The following is a 21577-nucleotide window of genomic DNA, read 5'->3' as shown; positions in this document are numbered from 1 at the left end:
TTACATAAAATCTGCATTATGTACATCATATAGCATTATTTAATTGAAATACCTTAAATTTGAAATATTTTTTTTTTTGTTTAAAGTCAGTTTGGCATTTTACATTTGTTTCTTATATCACCCCTTCTCATGAGATATGTGCATAAACGTAGTAGACCTTAAAAACCTACCAAAAGATGGCAGTTTTAGTAACGATAACCACCCTATTCATTCCAATATCACCCAATATCTTTAATTTTCTTTAATATTTGGAGCAAATAAGGTGAACACCCTCATTTTTTGTTAAATGCTCAGACTAACTACTATTAACATAAAACAATGATGACTCTTCGTTGGAGCAAAGCCAGAGCATGTTTTAAATACAGTTCTTGTATCTCCTAAGTCTTCCTAAAGAAAGATCTGGGTGTTATCGGCAGTTTGAAGCTCTACAGAAAACAGTTCTGTTTAGTTCAGCTTTAATTTTAGATGTGGGGATGAAAAAAACATATCTTTATAACTTTATAGAAGGAAAATATATCTGCTGCTTTCAAATCCAATTTGTTCCAATCAAATACAGGCTCTAACAATGAAATGACACCCCTTTTCCAAATGGATTTGTCAATCTAGATTTATAAGCGATTTAAATCCACTTCAGCTTGTAGTAGGTCAGCTTTAAGTAGCCAACTGACATGTAAACAGTTCTTTAATGGGCCTCCTAATTTCCAAATGCTGCCATTCTATTCATTTACTTGATTATGTTCTAGCATGTTTGACAATGCACAAAAGAAGAGAAGTGCTTGTTGAAGAATGTTGTGGCATCCGTCCAGTGGGTTTGAGCCATTTGCAAGGCTTCCAAGTCACACTGAAGCCCTTCTAGTGGCTGTAGTAACACCAAATGCCTCAATTAGATACTTGATCTTGGTGTTTCTATCACTCAGACAGCTGGTTGACAACATTAAGCCAGAGCTGCCAGTTGATTTTTATCTCCCGTACATATTTCTGCAGATGTTTTGCAATAGTTGGAATGAAATAGTGTTCGGTTTGATTACAGGAAAGTAAAACTAACAATTTACTAACTCATTCACCTTCCCAGAGGTGAATGAGTTCATGCACTCGATGGTTGTCTGTGTAATTCTATGTGGTAATAGGGTTATTATGTTGTAATGAATGGGGGTGCCTCCAGCTCTGTCATTCGCACTTCAGCCACGATCGTAAAGAAGCTACATGCTCAACATTCCTCTTCTCATAAAAACAGTGAGACTGAAGTGGGCTGTGCTGTTTGTGTTTGTGTGTGTCCTTGTGCACATTATAGTCTCTGCGCGCTTGTCAGGGGGATGAATGGGCAGGAGTGGGGTGTATAACAGCAGGGAAGCCCACAGAAGGGCATAGGGGGCCTTGGAGCCATTCAAATGGTTTAAATTAAAGGACATTTGATGGAACCATGACAGGGATGTCTCATAATACCAGTCTTTGTCAACTTAATGCATAACTACTATACTTTGTAGTATTTCATTGTGTGAAATTATGTGGTGTGACAAGTCATGCCACTTTAGGGATCAGGAGTTCTTTTAAACCAACATTAAGGAACTTTCATAAAATATTTTCATAACGTTTGTAAATCTGTGTCGACTTACAACTAGTTGATCAGTATTGCTTTTACCAGCACTATGAAACTTTGAGGAGGGTGGCAGTAACCCTGCCATACAAAACAACTACAAAGGTGCAGACTGCTTTACGGCATTCAAAACTTTTCCCTTCCGTTATAAAGAAGGAAGTCAATGCGACTAAATTTCTCTGAGTGACTGCATATCCGTGCACATTTTGCAGGGTTAATATTTAGGCAATGCGGCACCTACCTATTGGGATCTATATGTGTGTTTACTGTGTCTTGTCGGATGTGCAGGAATGCAGTACAAAACCGAAGTTGAACGTTTGTTATTTATTTTCAACATCGCCATATGAAATTGTTTTGCCACAATTAGATTAATTACTTCATTGCTATTCATCTTTCACACAGCCACTGGGAAAAGAAAGGTAGTTTAATCCAACTGCAGACATTGACTGAGAACAACTGAGAAATTGTTCTTTAGGCAAAACATTACAGCTTTTGTTCATTAGGGGAGCCAAAATGGACCAATACTGAACTTTTTTAGAACTGCTTTAAGTACATTCTTGGTAACCGAGAATCAAGTTTTCTATATGCAAAGGTACCTAGAGGTAGCTGTATTGGTATTGAAGCAAATTAGCTATTTAACGACTTTTTACAACTCTTGTTTTTGAGATGAAAATGATGAATTGTGTATTTTTCTAGTGGCTGGATAATCTTGTATTTATCTGAGATCTGTGTTCGCTACAAACACAAAACTAATTCGGTAACATCAAAAGCAACTAATAATCCCAAAGCATTTAAAAGTAACTTTCACACACATATAATTGTATATTACATCTGTCATATCATCATCCATCCATCCATCCATCCATCCATCCATCCATCCATCCATCCATCCATCCATCCATCCATCCATCCATCCATCCATCCATATTAAACCTTACACATATACAAGTTTGCATAATATTTTAGATCATGCAAAGGAATTCATGTTTGTTTGTAAATAAAACATTTGGTAAATGAAACAAAAATTACAAGAGTTTCATATGTTCAACAAGAGAATTGAGAAATGTTGTCTAAAATTAAGAACCACAACGTGTTTTGCTAAAATGGATTAGAGGGCTTTGGGCCTGCTTTCCCAGGCTATGTTCAGGAAGGCTGTATTTTTTACAGCATGACTAGCACATAGCCTTTTTCCTGGGGAAATCCGAGACAAAATCAAGAAAGCCTGGTTGCAGGGAGGGAGAGAAGAACAGGAAAACTAGCCCTGGGAAGGAAGCGGGAGAAGGTGAGGGGGTGCAGGTAGGCTGGAGGCCACACAGCACGAGCGACTAAGAGCGAATCTGGAGCTCCTGGGAAGGATCAGCGAGATGTATATGTTTACACTCACTTCTGATTCTGGTTGAAAACTCCTCTATTCAAAATAATTTGGCCTAAAATGTGCTCGTTTTTTTTGCAGACCATTCGAGCTACAGATTTGACTGGAATGCAGAGCTAATGCTGGGTTCCTCTGCTGTCCAAGCAGCTTCAGCTGTTAATCTGCTGTTATAGCCACTCTGCTATGCTTGTTAAAGAAATTATATCTGACGTCATTTGTACTTTACTGTGCCTTGTTTATCGGAACCATTTTCCTTTAGCATGACATTGCTGATGAAGCTTGTATAACATCTGGAGGAAACATTGTAATAATGGTGTTATTACCTCTAGATTCAAACAATTTTCAAATTTCAAAGAAGAAATGTGAAAAGGTTTAGCTTACAAATCCAACAGCATCAGTGGAGTTGGACATAATCTTCAATATTTTGTGTTAAAAATAAAGGAAAGAGGAAACAATCCATTGTTTACCCTTTTTTTTTTAGTGCTGTAAATAGGTGCAGCTTCTAAAAAATCCTGTACCTTAAATTTTATTTCTAAAAGTCAAACATTTTTGTTTAAGTTAAAATGAAGCTTGAAATGCTTGATTTTAAGTGTATTTTACTTACTGAAGCCACTCAGACTCCACCACCTGTTGTTTTTTTTTATTCCTTCAGGTCTTGACCCCTTAATGCTTTTGGACCAATTCTTTGAGCTGTGGAACAATGATGGTCTGAAGATGGTAAAAATGACCCTCACAATGTCACTTTCACACATACTTTAATGCATATGTTTGAACGACGGTGGAAAATAGGTCGTGTGTGTTTGTGTTTGCAAGAGTCCCAGGAATGAGCAAACAAGTGAGCGATCCTGGCATCTTTGGCTGAACTATGAATGTGTTTGTGTGTTAATGGGGAAAGCAGAAGGAAGGAATTTGTGTTGCTCTGAATGAACTTGAGAGGTGGATATTGAGTGGATGACATCTGTTTTGTAAATTAAGACACCGTTTAAGGTATTCTCACACAGATATCATTTTCTCTTGTTGGAATTTCCTAATGCCAAGCTTTGCATTCTTATACCACGACCCCTTGTATAACCTTAACCTCTGGGTCTCTTTGGCTCATAGAGCAAGCTTTCTTTGTGTTTCATGAAATAAGTTTGTCTGTCCTACAAAACAGTTTCTCAGTAGAAAAGGAAATCTGCAGAGAATCAGGGTTCCTGCCCGGTCCCAAGTTTCATTGAAGTGTTTTCCAGGCCTGCAACCTGGAAACAAGTTTGGAAAAAGAAAAGAAGAGGATGGAAAATGGGTTTTGTTTCCAGATTCATCCTGCATCCTTTGATTCATCCTTGTGTTTGTCCATCTATTGATATGTATTTGATGCCACTGTGCTGTCTTTTAAGATAAATGATTTCATTAGATTTTCATCAATAATATTGGTGAAGCAATAATCAATTAGTAATTTAAAGCAACAATTTATTATTAGCATTTAATCTAGTTGTTTGAATTTCAGTTTCACTAGATTGACCATATTAATAAGCAGGAGGTGACTGAGACTAAACCTTATACACCTCCATTCACCATTATGCCTCTGGGATTTACAGATGGTGTCAAAGGTTTTTCTTCCTCAATATTGTAATATCTGTTGGTCAGAACTAGATTGAGGAACTTTTCTGCTTTTTGCATAGAAGTTCTTGGTTTGTCTCCAGTGTATCAGTTGGGATCTTTAGTCATAGATATGATCTCACAATATGGTATCTCTGTGGCAAACCTATGATCACATATGTTTCTACTAGTTTCTACATGGTCAACTCATAGACTTAAGAGATTATACAGACTTTTGTTAATTTTTGCACCAAAATTATTGTAAGTATATTAAAAGCTGTATTTATGATGGCCATGTTGAGCTTAGTGGAGGTGAATGACCAGACTAGATACACGATATATATGCGTGTCCTTTTGTCTGCATCAATAAAAAGTTTGTCTAAAGGGTTTGAAGAGACCCACCTACAAGCTGTTGTTTTCCTATCTTGAAAGTCACCTTCCCCTCCTCCTTTTTCAACCCACAGCTACATTTGGCTGCCATCCAAGGATTTCCAAAGCTGTCTGAGCCTCTAGAGGCCTTGCTAACAATCCTGGAGAGATGTCCGGGGAAACAGAAGGGTCGAAGCCACACCCTGGGTTCTCACATTCTCATGGAATTCCAGACATGGATAAAGGAACATCCTCAGGTAGTTAAGCCAGGAGCCATGCATCAATTACATCAGCTACAAGTATTGATTGTGAGCTGTTCAAGTGCTTTGGCTTCGTTAAGGTCTACACATTCCTCCTGGGAAATGTGTTCTTTAGACTTTCATAACAAAGGCTTTCCTATCTGTGCTAAAATCATCTTGATAAAATACTTTATTTTGAATTAAAAAACAAAAAAATTATGTTCTGATTTTTCTTCTATGGTCAGCAATAAACTAAATAAGCAGCATCTTAAATGGAAGAGAGAAATCTTAACAGGAAAGGCTGGTCGGTCACACATTTTGCTTTATTAAAAGGAAATTCCAATATCATAAAGTGGAAGAATTATTGTTTTTCATTTATTTTTTCATTACAAAATGTTAAACTATTATTGGCAGCAAGAAGGGGGTAATGATGACTATTTTTTTTTACAAAATACTTTATTTCTCTAACCATGTTTATTAAATGGGTATTCCTAGTCTGCTTTTGAGTACATGATCCTGTTTACGATGAAATCCAAATGAAAGCACAATGAGTTATTAATGAGTAATTAAAGAAAGTACAACATTGTGGGGGTTAAATAGCAGTTTGGACTGCTCCAAATCATTTATGTTCGACGTTCCGATGTAGAAAATGGAAATCCCTTCAAGACGTACCTCGGTGCATATTTATACCAAATCAGAATTGTTTTAATTTTTCACCCTACCAGGTGAGCCTGAACTCTATCTCTGAGGACAGAGCAGTGGAGCTTCAGAACCGGGCTCTCGGCCTGCTGACAGACATCCAGCCAGACTTTGTAGACGGCCTCATCAACATCTACCAACTCAAGTCCTTAGACCCCTCCATACTGTGTTTGCATATTGTCAAGCTCCAGACTCTAAGATGTTATAAAGAAGTGAGCAACTGATCTTACCCTTTTTTTTTTAACAATGAATTCATTCCTGTTGATATATTTTAAAGTGTTAGCTTAGTTTTGGTACTTTTTAAAATACTCTGTGTTCTTCTCACAGGCTATAACGCTTAGCATAAAATTCGAATTACAGACTGAACTCAATCCAGAGGAGGTGAGACTTTTAATCGTTTGTAATCTAGAATTGGCACAATGAATTACAAAGATTGCCTCAAGCTAGTTGGAAAGCAAATTCTCAGAAGATCTTTGTTCTAATCCTCTTTTTATTTCTATCATCAACATTATTTTACAGATGCTTGTCCCACTGATTTTACAAGACAAGTTGCAGTTGGCAGAGTCCTTTGTCAAAGGACACAGCCAGTTAGAACAACGGCTTGTCATGTTACTAGACTCTTGGTGTCATCCGGACTTCAACTTGGAAGATATAAGAAAGTAGGCTGCCTGGGGTGAATCTGTGGGAAAAGCGTGTAAACTGTGCCTTTGATATTTATTGGCACCTTTGGTTACTAGGTTTAGAAGGCCCTGAATAAGCTTAATCTCACAGTGGAAATCTAACTTTAAAAAAATAGTTCTGGCAAGATCAAATTTTGCAGCTGAATTAATGTTACTCTGCCTAACATTCTCTTTATATTATTATTTAATGTTGGAATTTTTAACACACCTGAACCTAATAATAAGACAAGGACTGGGACTCTGGATAAGCTTAATGCATTTTTTTACTATTATTATATTTGACAAGTTGATATGTTGAGATTAGAAGAGTTGTCTTTAGAACTTCCAGGTGGGATTACAGAACCCAAGTATGACTTTAGAAATATCTATAACTCTGATTTAAGGGAAATCTTCATATTATTATTAGAATCAGATTCTGTATCTACTCTTTTTTTCTGATCAGAGCAGCACAGTAAGATCATGTCGTGACTTTGCGCTGTGCACATCACAGCCTTCTGATGTAACGGCTGCTCCCCTCACTTTGAATTGTGACTGTTTGACACACTCATTATTACTCCTCACAATAAAGCAGACTCCTAACAGACTCAATGTGGGTGGATCAGTGTAGTCTACTTGAATTACCCATCTGTACTGGGGCCTCTTAGCTGGTTCTCTATTGTACCAAGTCTTTGTAGATCATTAAATAAACAGTTAATCTAAAAGGATTTTAAGATAGTACTTTTTTTTTGTAGTAGTAATCAATGGGTTTGATTACAGATTTGATTGCAGATTACCTTGGAAATCTGCTTAGAAGATATGAGAACATGGATACTTTAACTTATATTTGTAAGTTAAATAGAAATCTAGTGGAAACCAGTAGAATAAGTGAATAAAAATGCTTAGAATGAATAATAATCCAGTCTACCAAACACAAAATTAGCATTTTTAGTGTTTTTATGCGGTCAGTTAATTGATCTAAATCTTGTTCATATGCCAACATTGTGAAACATCATAGTAGAAGATCGTATATAAGGGGAAAAGGTTAAGATATATTTTTTCCAATGTTGAAATAATGAACCTTAATATGATGTTTCAATATACAGAGTCTTTAGCAGATCATTCGCTGCAATGAACAAAATGATTTCTACTTTTTAGATCTTTACCAGCGGTGCTGATAAATATTACAAGAACAGTATGTGTAAGCATCTTCATCCTCTTAATTTCTCCATAAGTTTAAATACCTGTGGGTGCATTTTTGCTTCCGCAGGCATTTTCCTCAACTCTCTCTGTCCAAACACTACGCAGCACAGGTTCAACCTAAATTGCTCACCAGACATGTCTATCGACTAATGGAAAAATTCAAAATTGATCAAAGTGAGTGACTAACATTTTATTTTTAATGTATTTGTTTGACTTTTCCGCATAACCAGAACTCAACCTCCTCTTTTGAAACAGGTCTCTGTCCAAATGCTCTTCACAAAAGGAGACTGGACACTCTGCGTTACCTTATGTTTAAGAGATTTGGGGAGGTAAGTAATGCAACAGGCTCTTGCAGCCTAGAGATGTCTAAACATGGTAAATGTACTTTTAACAGTGTGCTATGCTGTTCATTTATTGGTAGATGATTGTGCTTTTTTTTGTAGAAAACAATGACAGAGGAAAATTGGACTGATCATGTGCAAGTAGGATTTGTTTGAATACAATCTTTAATCTGATAGTTTAATATATAATGTTTTTATTGTACTATTATTATATAAGATATCCAGTGTTTCATTTGTGTCATATATGCCCAGTATGTTGTGTCAGATGACCTCCACCTGCAAGTCCATTTGGTAGAAATGTTGGTGAAGTACAGCTGTCTTCAGAAAGCTGCTCAGTGGTCACTGAGGTACAAAATTCCCAGAAATAGACTTCCACTGGGGGTATGGGAAACGCAGCAGTCCCTGCCACCTGATCAACAGTGAGTTGAGTAAAAATATGCATACAAACAATGGAACTAAAGTAATGATCTTGTTTCATGCTCTCTATAATCTATGTTTTTGTTTTTTTCTCCTCCTGGCTGTAGTCCAAATTTCTCTTGTTTTACTTGTACTTTTGTCTCCTATGAAAACCTAGAAATGGCATATTTCCTCTCTGTGCTCAGACAGATATGTTCTGATCCCATCACTCCAGAGGAGTGGGTGCCACCTCAGTCTCACTGCCAGAAGTTCTACCAGGTGCCGCTCACCAAAGACAAGGTCTACTTTATAGATACGCTGGAAACTCTTCACAGATGCCAAAGCATTGTCCTGAAGGTAAAGACATCTACAAGTTTTGATCAGTTTACTTACGTTTTTGTATTGATGCTCCCTTTTCTGTATCCCGTACCAGGAAGGTGGTATAGTAGGAGTCGACATGGAGTGGCAGCCTACATTTGGCTGTGCATCTTCTCAGAAAGTGTCTCTCATCCAACTTGCTATGCTGGACCAAGTTTTCCTGTTGGACCTCTCAGCAAAAGCGTTCTGTCAGCAGCCTGATCTACTCGGTTTCATCAGGGCATTGTATTCTGAACCAAATATTCTGAAACTGGGTAAGAAACAATCTAAAGAAATAGAAGTAGTATCATCCAGATATTTACTTTAATTATAAAGAAAGTCCCTTTTTTGTGCAGGTTATAGCATGAGTGGGGATCTCAAGTGTCTCTCTGCCACCTGGCCTGAGCTATCAGAGGAGCCGCTGAAGATGGAGGGCTTTCTCGATCTTCTTAGGGTACACCAAAAGGTGCCTTTATCCCATCAGTCATGACACAACAGCAAATTAACTCTAAAAGGTCCATAAGTTTGAAAAGATTTTAAATGGATTTCAGAGCAGGTCTTTTTCTTTTTTCATCTTTAACACTCTCATAGACCAACACAGATTGTTTCTACTAATTCTAAGGCTTTTTATAAACCTTTCAAAGGAAACTGTAATATCTTTTATGTTTCATTGTTTTTATCTTCTCCTCTCTCCTTGAATTTATATTAGTTTTCTTTAGCAGCAGAGGCGTTGTCACGCTGGGTTTAACTTAGTAAAGCAGCAGCACTACAATTACATAATTTATATTTTCTTTAGCATCCTGTTTAATCAGCATACAGCCTTAACCCTGGCATCATTTTTGTGATTTATTTCGGAGATTATCCACTTAAACACTTGAGATTTCCAAGCAGCTGCATTCATTTCCAGATCCAGCTTGTTTTATTAAACACAGAGGCTCAAAGCTTAAGAAACTGACCAACTCTGCGGTACACTCAGCCTTCCTTTTATATTTATATCAGAATCCAAAAAGGAACCAGTTGAAGTTGTTTGGACATCTGATCCCTCATCCAGACCAGAAGTTGTTAGAGAGATTATAGCTACCATGTGGTCAGGGGATGACTTGAGAATGAGCTTGAGCTTTCTCTAGAGGGATGAGGTGTAGCTGGAGGTGTCTGGATTTTCCTCTTGGACCTGTTAGATTTATGTTTGTAAAAAAAAAAGACTAAGGATGGAAGGAAGGATAGGGAGGGAAAAAAGGAACATAGTCAAAGAGGAAAATAGCCAGCAGCCTACAAGAACAAGTTTGATATATCTGACCAAAGTAACAATACATTGACTAATAGTGATTCTACACTTTAATGCCCTTTAAAAACTTACATTAAAAGGGATTCACAGCTTTGGAAACTTGCTTTTTAAACAAAATAATCATTAGCTGACTTTGATTAATTTTAGCATAGCAACAATATTTACACTGAAGAATGTTGGGCTTAGTGTTGTGGTTTCAGTTTGATATGGTGCGTTCACTGACATTCAGAAGCACTTAGAATGAAAACCAGTTCTTTACCATCACCAGCCAATTTTTTGTTGCTCTTCTAGGAGAAATATCTAAAGGCATCAAAAGAAGAGAGCTCCATCTGTGTCTAATATTACAATACAAATGTGTTTTCTGCTTTACTTGTACAGATTCAGTGTGGAAAGGTGAATCGGTTACCAAGTGGCCCTAGGGAGGTCCTGGTTGGTGAGGACAGTGCAGAAAAAGGCCTCAGTCTGCTGGTGCAGCAGGTCCTAGGAAAGCCTCTGGACAAGACACAGCAGATGTCCAACTGGGAGAAGCGTCCACTACGCATCAGCCAAATTAGATATGCAGGTAAGGCATTATGCATGCACAGACAGACAATAACAGGGAGCCAGATGGTCGCTGCTCTCCTCTCCATAGAACATCAGAGATTATTTTGTTATCCTGTGACAAAATGCAAACTGATGAATCCACCCCCCTTGTTCCGCTCTCTTTCTCCTTTTCCAAAACCTTTCTGTAGTGGCAGATGCCTACTGTTTGCTAGACGTGTTCTCCACTCTCTCCAGCGACCCAGCAAGCTTTGGGCTGCCAGCTGACCTCCGCAGTATCACTTCAGGCCAATCAGAGACAAGAAAAGACAAGAAGCAGAAGGAAAAAAAGGGCAAGAAGACGGAACAGGCTCTTGGCAAAGAGGTAAGGCCTCAGCTGGGAATAACAACACTCCTAAGAATGTAAAAAAATTAATAGTTTATTAATCTACAATCACAAAAGTAGATGTTAATTTCTGTGACCTTTAAGAATAAATGTTATATTTTACATTAACTGTTTGCTAAATCACACCCATACCTCCTAAATTTTAAATCATTACATTTTAGATTAATTTTAATATTTCAAGGTTTTCGGTATTGTCTATCCAACACGTACATTTTTAGACTTGTTCTAGATGCATTTAGGTTCTCCTAAAGCTCCCAGGCCAGCAGGGGGCTCTAAGCAACAGCAAAGAATGTTTATAAACTGAGCTGAGACTGAAGGGTACAGTTATTATTCCTGCTATACCATCTCTACTCCTCCCACAGACCTAAACCCCATGACTGCTTTTTTTTTTTTTAAATCTCTTTGAAAACAAAACTACTCTTTGTTCAACCTGTCAGTACTTTTTTGTATTTTAGTTTGAAATCAAATGACTATTGAAATCGTAAAGGGCAACGACTAAAAATAGTGATCTAAACCTGTTTGAGAGATTTCCTCACTGTGAGGAATTACAGGAGTAATGTTATCTGTAGCTGATACTGTCTTGGCATTTTCTTTATTTTTTTTTTAATAAAAGGTTTGACCTCCGATCTGAAATGGCAATAAGTCCATACGATTGCAATACCCAAAGACCAAGGATCTATATTGGTTGGATCAACAAAGCAATTTCATAGAAAATTAGCCACGGTGCTACTTTAAGGCGTATTGACTTTGGGGGAGATACATTTTTGAATGTGTAAATCAAAACAATTAGTTTCTTTTATTAATTTTTATGTCACATATACTTTAATTCATTTTTTTTTGGTGTTGCTTTTTTGATTCAGAGCCCTGCAACCAGATTTTTTTTAAATTTACATTATAGACAGTGGGATTACATAGTTCAAGTCCTAATATATTTGGTATTTGCCATAGGAAAAGATTGCTTAGATCCAATGTTGGACAATATATCCTATTTCAAATGACATGCAAACACTTTAAATTTTATTTACCGTCACGTGGACAAACTTTTAATGCCTTTTATTTCCAAACTAGATGTATGTTTTTCATTACTGCTACTTTGATTCTCAAAAGGGATTTGGGCATGAGATTAAAGGGGAATGCCAGTTTTTTTACATTGGGCCCTTAATTTGATGTTATTACATCATGTTCTACTCACCCATGAGTTTTGTGTCATTTGGAGCTGTTCTGAAGATATTCTGTTTGGTTATATCCAGGTAACGTCTTTCCTTTGGGCAACGACTTGAAGGCACAAACTAAACTGTTAATAATTTATCATTTATGGTACGCCAGCATTCATAACATGTAGGCGAATCACTTTCCTCCAGACATCCGTGGTTATATTTTTTATATTTATATCTTTTAAAAACAAAGCGGAGTGTGTATGACGTCATCTGAACGATTCAGATTAGCTAGTCGAATGAATAGAAGGGGTAGAGTGTAGCCGCCTGTGGCCCGGGCTGCCTGTCACAACTCCAGTCTGGCGCGCGGATGACGTCATACAGGAAGACGTTATTTGGATATAACCTAACGGAATATCTTCAGAACGGCTCCCAATGACACAAAACTCATATGGCTGAGTAGAACATGATGTAATAACGTAAAATCAAGGGCCCAATGTAAAAAAAAAAACTGTGTTCCCCTTTAAGTAAAAATTGGTCACTATCATAATTGCAACATTAAGCAATACTATCACAATTTCATGATGTCTTGGTGTTGTGCTGCTCTTAATTAACTGATGCTGTAAACAAGTGTTGTTTTGTTTTTGTTTTTTTTTACACTTTTTTCTGTTTTAACTTGTGGGAATGCCTGTAGATCATTTACCATTTAGAGAAGTGCAGGTATGCTATTTCCAGACTGTAATGATAAGCCACAAACAGTCCTTTTTGAAGACCAACTGTGCTAATTTGACAATTCTTAAATCTGTGATAACCTGTGACCTTTTGTGTGACTTGTGAGAATGAATAAAGACAACCTCCAGCTGAAGGCCCTGGGTTTGAGCATCCAGCCTGCAGGGAGGGACAAAGAGTGTTTGACAAAGGCCCTTCACGAGTTCCTATCAGCTCCAGGGGTGCAGTTGTATAACTCACCCTGTGCTTTGACCTCTCTGAACTGAGGTGCAAGTGAAAAGAAAATCCCCCTACAGGGATCGGTTAAATATCACATTATTCTCTGTGTCCATTTAGGAATGTCAGGGGGCTCAGAGGGTCACTCCCTCTCATTCTGACAAAGTGAAAGGCCTCCTGTGTGGCAAGCTGCCCCCAGAAGATTCCCCACCTCTACCCCCACAGCAGTTGCGGGTGGTGTGTGACAACATGCTGCAGGGACTCGGAAGATATCTGCGGTGTTTGGGAGTTGACGTGGTCATGCTGGAGAACAGCGACGATCACAGAGTGGCGGCACAGGTTGGTTAGAAATAGAGCATTTCCATTTTTTTCCCTTTTTTTTTTTTAAAGAGAAAAAAAGAATAAGCCACCTCAGTCAAAACAAAAACTCAAAGGGGTTAAGTCAGACTTTGATCATTTTGCACCAATAAAGCAAAGCATCCTAAAGGCATCAAAGGCATTTTCTATAAATACATTGTCTGCTTAAAGGCGTTTTATGTAGAAAGACATAATTTTATTAATCTTGGTTAAATGATTTAATGCCATCTACTAGAGATTAAGCGATACAGATTTTTAACACCCTTCTTATTATTTTGACATCAGTCTAAACAATCCTTGATACGCATTCCTGATTTTTGAAGACAATCTTGATTCCTTTCTCCATTTACATTATAAAAGTAACACCAATATAACAAATGTTTTACTAGTCTAAATTTAAATGAAAAGAAGCATTTATTAGCAAATCAAACAACATCATAAAAATGGATAGCAAATGTTGCTATGTTGCGGGTGACAATCCATGCACTTGGTGTGGTCATAATTCATGGCTGCTGAATCAGCCAATGCATGCACATATCAGCTGATTCAAGAAAAAACTAATATTGACAAAAATGTGTGCTGCTCTGTTATCTGCACCCTGCTTGAACTAACAGCTGCTGTTACTCACTTTTTAGCCACAATGCACAATCTTATATAAAATAATTATAAGTCCTTTATTTAGCAGACAAAAGCTGATGGAAAAATGTTATATCATAGTTATACTATGAAGGTGATCTATATGTCCATTTTGGTACTTGGAGATTAGATAGTTCCACCTGATGTTAGAAAAATACTGTGACATCATTAGCTACAGCATTATTATGGTTTTAAAATTACCTCTAGCTAAATGTTGCTATATGTCCAGGTTAAGCTCACCTGTTATCTAACCTTATTTATCAATTTTTTGTATGGTTTTCAATGGTTAAATCATATGAGTTATATCTAATGTACAGTATACAGCATCCACAAGTTTGACTTTGATGCTGCATGATGGATATTAAATAAAAATCAAAGGCTTGGTGCAGTTATTTAATCCGTGGCTTTTATTGTATATTTTCAGCTAGCTCAAGCTGAAGGCCGTGTCATCCTGACATGTGGTCAGCCATTCCAGACTGTAAGTAAACATGGAGTCAAGTATGATCTACAAGCCAAATAGTTTCTGGTAGCTCTGATTTTTCTCTATATGTTTATGTTAACATTAGCTGCTTTTTCTAGTTGCGTTCCCAGGTGGGTGAAGGTCGCTGTCTTTCCTTAGACTGTTCAGAGAAGGCCAGAGACCAGGCCATTCGGGTCCTCAGACACTTTAATGTCCAGCCTTCTCCCAGCGATATATTCAGCCGCTGTCAGGTAAATTTCCTTCTAACTATGTTTCTGTAGTCTAGTCAAAGGCAAAGATCATTTAATGGCTTCATTGTTGACTGCTCTTTGAATTAAAATGCTGCACTTACACCACCTTGCAAAGGTTTTCTGCATTTTCGCATTAAAACTAAAAACTGTAATCACTATGTTGGGTTTGCTTGTGACTGACAGTCAGAAATAGGATACATTTGTAAAGTGAAAAAAACAAAAACACATTGGTATTAGACAGTAAATTCTGAAAACACTTTAAAGTATTTGCTTTGCTGCCTTAGTGTGTATGTATTTTTTTGGCAACTGCAGCAATGATCACGTTTTGCCACACTTTTATAAGTGAACGTTTCTGGTTCAGGGCAAGGACTTTTTGCATTACCTCTGTAATGTTAAAGGTTCAGGGTTGAAGTGGATTGCTAAAGCATTATGCTTCATTCACACCAAACTAGCTTTGAGCAGCAGGAGGTTTACATGCAAAGTGTATGGTTAACGGTTAACATCAGAAAATCCTGCAGCTCATTTCGAGCAGCTGGTGCAGCTCGACATTTGCATCTAAACATCTGAGGCGCCTCACACGAAGTCGACGCTTCAGTTGGACCACATGTCACAACAACCAGAGAGGCTCTGCTATGTTTTTCTCGGTAGGATATGTGGGCACCAATGCAGGTTGGTCAGGTTGTCAAACTGGGTTTGGGTGTGACAGTATACCTCTAGAAATGACCGCCATCATCGCACATCTCTCTGAAGGAAGGTGGAGAAACTCTCCACAAAAAGATAGCCTCCAAAGTATCTGTGAATCCAGACAGCACCGATGTGCCTAATGACAGCGTTATGTAGCTTTATTTAGTAAATAAAACCAGGTCAATCTTTCAATTTCCACCATAATTGTTCAAGACACAAGCAAAGAGAAGAGGGTAGCTCCCCCAACGCTGTGTTAAAGAAGATGCTTCTTTGCTGCTCAAAGTGTGTTTTAATGTGAAAGCAGCATTAATGAGAGATTAATATAAACAGACAACAGTTTATTACACTTACTGTGAACTCAAACATCATATTGGTTTATAAAGATTTTGGTTACTTAAAAGCTCTTTGCTTCACGCTGTTATAGTTGCTACACAACAGATGTTAAACTGTGATAAAGGTGCTAATAGGTAATTCAAGTTACCACCACCATCATTGAAAAGATTTCAATGATAATGTGGATGAATATTATGATAATCATCTCAGTAACGACAAATATCTACAGTTTATCATCTTTGATGTCTGTGCTTCCTAAATTCCTCTTTGCAATATGATAAGACTCTGTTTAATAGTGTGAATGTATTGTTGGTTTTCAAAGTTTGTATTCCTGACACATACAGCGCACCACCTGACAATATTACATCCCAAACAGACCTTTGAGATTTTGTTTTTTCAACAATTATTTTGCAAGACCCAGATATATTTAATGTCCTGTGCAGTTCAACACGTCTAAAGTATGACACAGAAAGACTATATTATCATATGAGCATGAAGTGGATGTTAAGCATCTGGGTGTTAGTTTTAACTCTGCATTATGTTTAACCTATCTAAAGTTTGCTTCTATAATGCTTTTTTTTTTTTTGCATTTTTGTTTTGCTAAGCTGTCTGTGAGAAAGAGGAAGAACGTCTCTTTTTTTTAGAGGGAACTCTAACCAAATTGAATAATGAGGAAATACTTCTGTGGTTTGAAAGCTTACTGAGTTCTCAAATTATATAAGCAAAATCTGCTGTGGTCATAACTTATTTTATAATGCATACGAAAGCTGAACAAACTCATTTAAAAGATGGGAAAGTTATCAGGGGCAATGCTGTCGTGTAGCAAGATGTTGCAGAGGCAGTGGAGGTTGATGGGAAACATGCTGCACTCTCCTGGAGATACAGGCCCAGAACAAATTGAATTTGACCTGTTTTTGCTCTGTATGCACTAAACATCTGAAAGAAGTTTCACTGTATGCACTATTAGTCTGAAAGAAGTTGTTACATAGCAGTAAAGCTGCACAAAGTGGAAGTGAAATGTTAAATAGAAGGAATCAGAGTGCTTAGTTTTGTGTTGGCATTAATGTGGGTATTACAGTGCGATTTAGAGGCCGAAAAAAAACTTATATTAAACTGTTGGGTAAAGGAACTGCTTTCATGTGGAAAGCTACAGATTAACGTCTCACTATATCTAATTAGTAAACCTCCTGGTAGCCTCCTTGTGGAGGTATTCCAGGCATGTCCAGATGGAGGGAGGCCCTGAAGCAGACTCAGGAGACACAGAAAGGGATTGCATTTCCCATCTGGTCTGGGAATGCTTTGAGACCCACAGCAGTGACTGGAGGATGTGGTAGGGAGGACAGACGTCTGGATTACATCGTTCAGCTCAGGGGCCACCAGAGCTCAGACTTTGTACCGATGCTTGACAGTAGAAAGAGATATTCTAAGCAGTCAGGAATTGCTCAATACATAAAAAAAACTTTTAAGGACTTTATTTAAAGGGTGATGGAAGGAAATTTGATCAAGAAAAGCATTAAAAGTTCTTCGCTCCAGATTTTTTACAAGAAATATTTAAAAAATCATTAATAGATGTAAAATTTAGCCAAAAATCATCAGCTTTTTATTTTTTTATTCCAAATAAATTATGTTGGTTCAGACCAAGCAACCTATTCTATGAACTCTAATGCTAAAAACCTGAAAATGTTTTGATTGCATATTTACTTGTTACTAAACTTTGCATAAACATGCCCAGAGATGGGAAGTAACGAAGTACAAATACTTTGTTACTGTACTCAAGTAGATTTTTCTGATATTTTTACTTTACTTTACTACTTATTTTTATGGCGACTTTTTACTTCTACTCCTTACATTTTTACACAAATATCTGTACTTTCTACTCCTTACATTTTACACAAATATCTGTACTTTCTACTCCTTACATTTAAAAAAATTGTCTCGTTACTTTAGTTTTGAATCATTTCAATGGAGTTACCGTTATTATTTTTCACGTCATCAATACCAAATTCAATCTAATTGGATGGGAATCTACGTTGCATTTGACGCACCACTACAAGATTAATCGACAGATTCGGCGGTATTCATTCGCGGCAAATCATTGCAGCTTGGTGGCGGTGGCGTTAGCATAGTAGTATGGACGACGAGATGATTGAAAATGAACACAACGGAGATCTAGTCCTATTGGCAGACATCCATTTAAAATGTAGGCAACGGCATGAAAAAAGTGGTTTCTACTTTTACTTTTATACTTTAAGTAAATTTACAAGCCTGTACTTTGTTACTTTTACTTGAGTAAAGAAGTTTAATCAGTACTTCCACTTTTACCAGAGTATTTTTTAACACAAGTATCTGTACTTTTACTCAAGTACGGAAAGTGAGTACTTTTGCCATCTCTGAACATGCCAGATTTAGCATGAAGGTTAATAATATAACCAGCGATAAACCACTTGGCCCTAACTTCTCTAAACATTGCAGGACTTTAAGTCTAATTGTTACTTTCATGGCTTTTTCTCAGGGTTTTCAGTTTGCTTACTTCTTATTTTGGACCCCTCTATGGCCTAATGGGGCTCTAAACCGCTGTCATTGTTTCTCTCAGTTAATAGAAAAGAAAAAAAAATCGGTTTTACTTAATTGTACCCTAAAGGTATGAAATAACTAATTCCTTTCCATAATGACCTCCATTTTGGATCCTGGATTAATAAAATATAGGCAGTGATGTGTGATACTGTGCGTGTTTCCAGATAAATTATATTTTTACATTAACGTTCCCACCATATAAAAAAATACTCAATTTTATTGGCTTTAAATATTCAAATATTTGTTCCTTTCAACTATACATATATTCTGGCTTGTTTATGGTGTCAGAATTATAATTCACATAGAGTTATCAGAGAGGCCTCTGATTTATGCTACCTGACCTGTGGTTGTATCTGTGGGTGGCTGTTTAGGGAAGCTGTGCGTCTGCTGCCGACTCTGTTTGTGTTTGTTGTTCAATGGGGATCTTTGCGAGAGGGTTCTTAAACCTGGGTGTTCTGACCTGCTCCTTGAGGACGAAACAAGAATGTCAAAATACGTCACTTGGTGTATCTCTGTCAGGCTTGAAATGTTACAAATGTGGACCACCTTGATGCTCCCTGTCCAAACCCAACTAAACCAGTTATACCAAGGCAATAATGTGTTTCACTGCCGTTAACACCTCAAAGGGATGATATTTTTGCAATAAAAGAACAAAAAGTGAGGCAGATTATGTCTTTAATCTAATAATTATTAATCCAGTGGAGGTGCAAATATGCCAGCAAAAGAACATCTATCATCTTTTATCTCATGGCTTATGCTTTTCTGATATTCCTCTTAATGCAGTGGTTATTCTATATTTATTTCTAATTAAGTATCTCAAAAAACTGTCTTCTCCTAAAGTTTTATTTCAATATTACTTTTCCCCTACGATTTGACAGGTTTGATGAAAGTTAGTACCCCTGCTGTGTGTGTGTGTGTGTGTGTGTGTGTGTTCTCTAGAGAGGCTCATGCTTGTGCTGCGTTTGGCCCACCCAGGCAAACTTAACCCCTTTGTTGTCTGAATGCAAAGCCTTCTGATTAGCGTTGGATGGGTCAGTTTCCCTCCTTTGTCACCGTTTGTCTCCCTCTCATTCACACACACCAGTGATGAATGTCACATGTAAAAATAAGTTAAAAAGAAGAAAGAGGAGATCAACTGCTGAGGAGGGTACTTGTGCCCCAGTGGGTAAAGAGAGTTTTTAGAGGCCTTGGAAATTTTGTCAAGAGTAAAACGAATCTGAAATTTTAAACAATATTTCATGTCGGGTGGTTAAAACTAAATATTGCATTGCCTATATTCATTTTCTGGATTATTGAACTTTTTTATCTCACATTGGAGAAATTTTCCTCTGCATTTAACCCATCCCCTTGGGAAGCAGTGGGCTGCCATCGTGGAGCGCCCGCGGAGCAGTGTGGGGTTAAGGGTTTTGCTCAGAGACCCTGAGTGGCAGTCTGTTGGAGTGGGTTTCGAACTCACAACCTCAGGATTCCAAGCTCTATGCCCCGACCTCTAGGCCGCCACAATGTCACTCATTAATATTTAATATTAATGTTACAATTAATCTAACCTTGACTCCAATTTTAAACAAAAGATCTTTGTTAGACAGTTAACTGGAACATAATTGCTTCTATATTATATGAGCCTCTATTTAGTTTATTCATAGGGGTGTTACTACTTAAAAAATCTAGATACATAATAATATGTGACTAGAATCAAATTGATTATTTTAAATATGTTTGCTTTTTTTATTTTTTTTATGATGACAATTCAAAAATGCCAGTAGACTTCTTAAAATGCCATCAATTGTTTACCGTACACTTAGGGTTGTAGGATGTAATGTATGATTGTTTATGATTGCTGTGGCTGCGGCAATGCGGTTTTGGTAGCTGAATTTTTAAAGTAACTGATTCAGAGTTTTGTTGAACTGCATTTTTTTATTGAGAGCAGGTCAGGTGTTATGTTTGGTTTAAAAAATAAAAATTGAATGTTGTGAAGCATACAAAACGACAATAAAGTTTGTCTAAGTCTCAGTCTAAGTGAAGTTTATCATTCCCAAACTTCCCACTAAGAAACTAATAAAAAGGGAATTTGCACTGAGTGTTTTAAAAGTGTATAATATCCCAGATCAATACTGTAAAAAATCTTCTTATGGCATCTGTTTTCCACAGGTAAAGGTGACGATGCATATAAATTATGTTGTATGTAATCTGAGTCCCTTTCTTCTTTATTTTTCTTCTTCCTGTCTCAGAAAGAAATAGAGACTGGCATGATATGATTCCAGTTTACTATTAAAGCCCTCGTTAAGTCATTTTATTGCTCCTATATACTTTACAAGAGAAAGATTCATTCTGAGTAACAATGCCATACGAGAGCCATATCCTTCACACGCTGCTTCACTGGATAATAAGGTGGATATTGTAACTGGTGTTTAACAGTCTGGCGGTTTGTATTCACTATTAGATATTAGGTAGAACAGTGTAGTGATAGAGACTGTTTTTTTTCTAAAGAAAACTTCAAATCCTCTCTACAATCATCTAAAGATTAATGGAGTAAAGTTTCATAATTCATAAAAAACAAAAGTAATTCCTCTATTCTAAAGGGTATATTTGGCACAAGAATAAGTGCTTCCTACCAAAACGAACAGCATTCTCACAGTGAAACATGGTGAAGGGTGCATCATGCATGGCTTTGAAAAAATGATAGAGATGTAAATGTTTTCCCATAAGGAGCTGAAACATGGCTTTGTTGTATACTTCTAAAAAAAATACTAAATGCTGAAAATGAAGTCTGTTTCCTCAAGGATTAAGAGCATGAACTCTGAAGCTACCAGATTATCACAGCTAGTTTTTACCTTCTCTCCTCAGCATATTGACTTCATGATAGTTTGATGTGTACAAGATATGTGTTAAATTAAAGGCCACAAAAGTGTTGTTTAATTATTTATAACAGTCACATTTTTTTAACATCACAAAAAAGGATATTATCATGGCTGCGTGTGCTCTCCAGTGACGCTGTATATTGTACATTTCACAGCCTCAATAGTTGTTCAGTTTTAGCTCTGTTTTCCCAGCACTGGCTGCTGCACCTAAACTTTCCATGCATGTACACACTCGCACACACTTCCTTTGGGTTGTGCAGCTCCATGAAATGTGCCCACTAGCCTTTTATAGACACGTTAAGATCGTCTGT

The 21577-nt window shown here is 37.2% G+C and overlaps 1 protein-coding gene across 2 annotated transcripts in view; it reads left to right on the top strand.

Moving 5' to 3' along the window:
- exd3 (exonuclease 3'-5' domain containing 3) overlaps positions 1–21577 on the top strand; it is a 54117-nt gene that overhangs the window by 3058 nt on the left and 29482 nt on the right. For both annotated transcript variants that reach the window (XM_015381058.1, XM_015381059.1), the window contains exons 3-19: positions 3619–3683; positions 5009–5170; positions 5878–6063; positions 6179–6232; positions 6371–6510; positions 7778–7884; positions 7966–8039; positions 8154–8192; positions 8304–8470; positions 8654–8804; positions 8881–9079; positions 9161–9270; positions 10468–10651; positions 10821–10993; positions 13234–13452; positions 14531–14584; positions 14686–14817. In XM_015381058.1, the coding sequence (XP_015236544.1) occupies positions 3619–3683; positions 5009–5170; positions 5878–6063; positions 6179–6232; positions 6371–6510; positions 7778–7884; positions 7966–8039; positions 8154–8192; positions 8304–8470; positions 8654–8804; positions 8881–9079; positions 9161–9270; positions 10468–10651; positions 10821–10993; positions 13234–13452; positions 14531–14584; positions 14686–14817 (2216 nt within the window). The remainder of the gene's footprint in view (positions 1–3618; positions 3684–5008; positions 5171–5877; positions 6064–6178; positions 6233–6370; positions 6511–7777; positions 7885–7965; positions 8040–8153; positions 8193–8303; positions 8471–8653; positions 8805–8880; positions 9080–9160; positions 9271–10467; positions 10652–10820; positions 10994–13233; positions 13453–14530; positions 14585–14685; positions 14818–21577) is intronic.

Source organism: Cyprinodon variegatus, unplaced genomic scaffold, assembly GCF_000732505.1.
Source record: "Cyprinodon variegatus isolate N-32 unplaced genomic scaffold, C_variegatus-1.0 Scaffold227, whole genome shotgun sequence".
Lineage (NCBI taxonomy): Eukaryota > Metazoa > Chordata > Actinopteri > Cyprinodontiformes > Cyprinodontidae > Cyprinodon > Cyprinodon variegatus.
The sequence above is the reverse complement of the archived record's forward strand: the minus strand, read 5'-3'. Positions and strand labels throughout refer to the sequence as shown.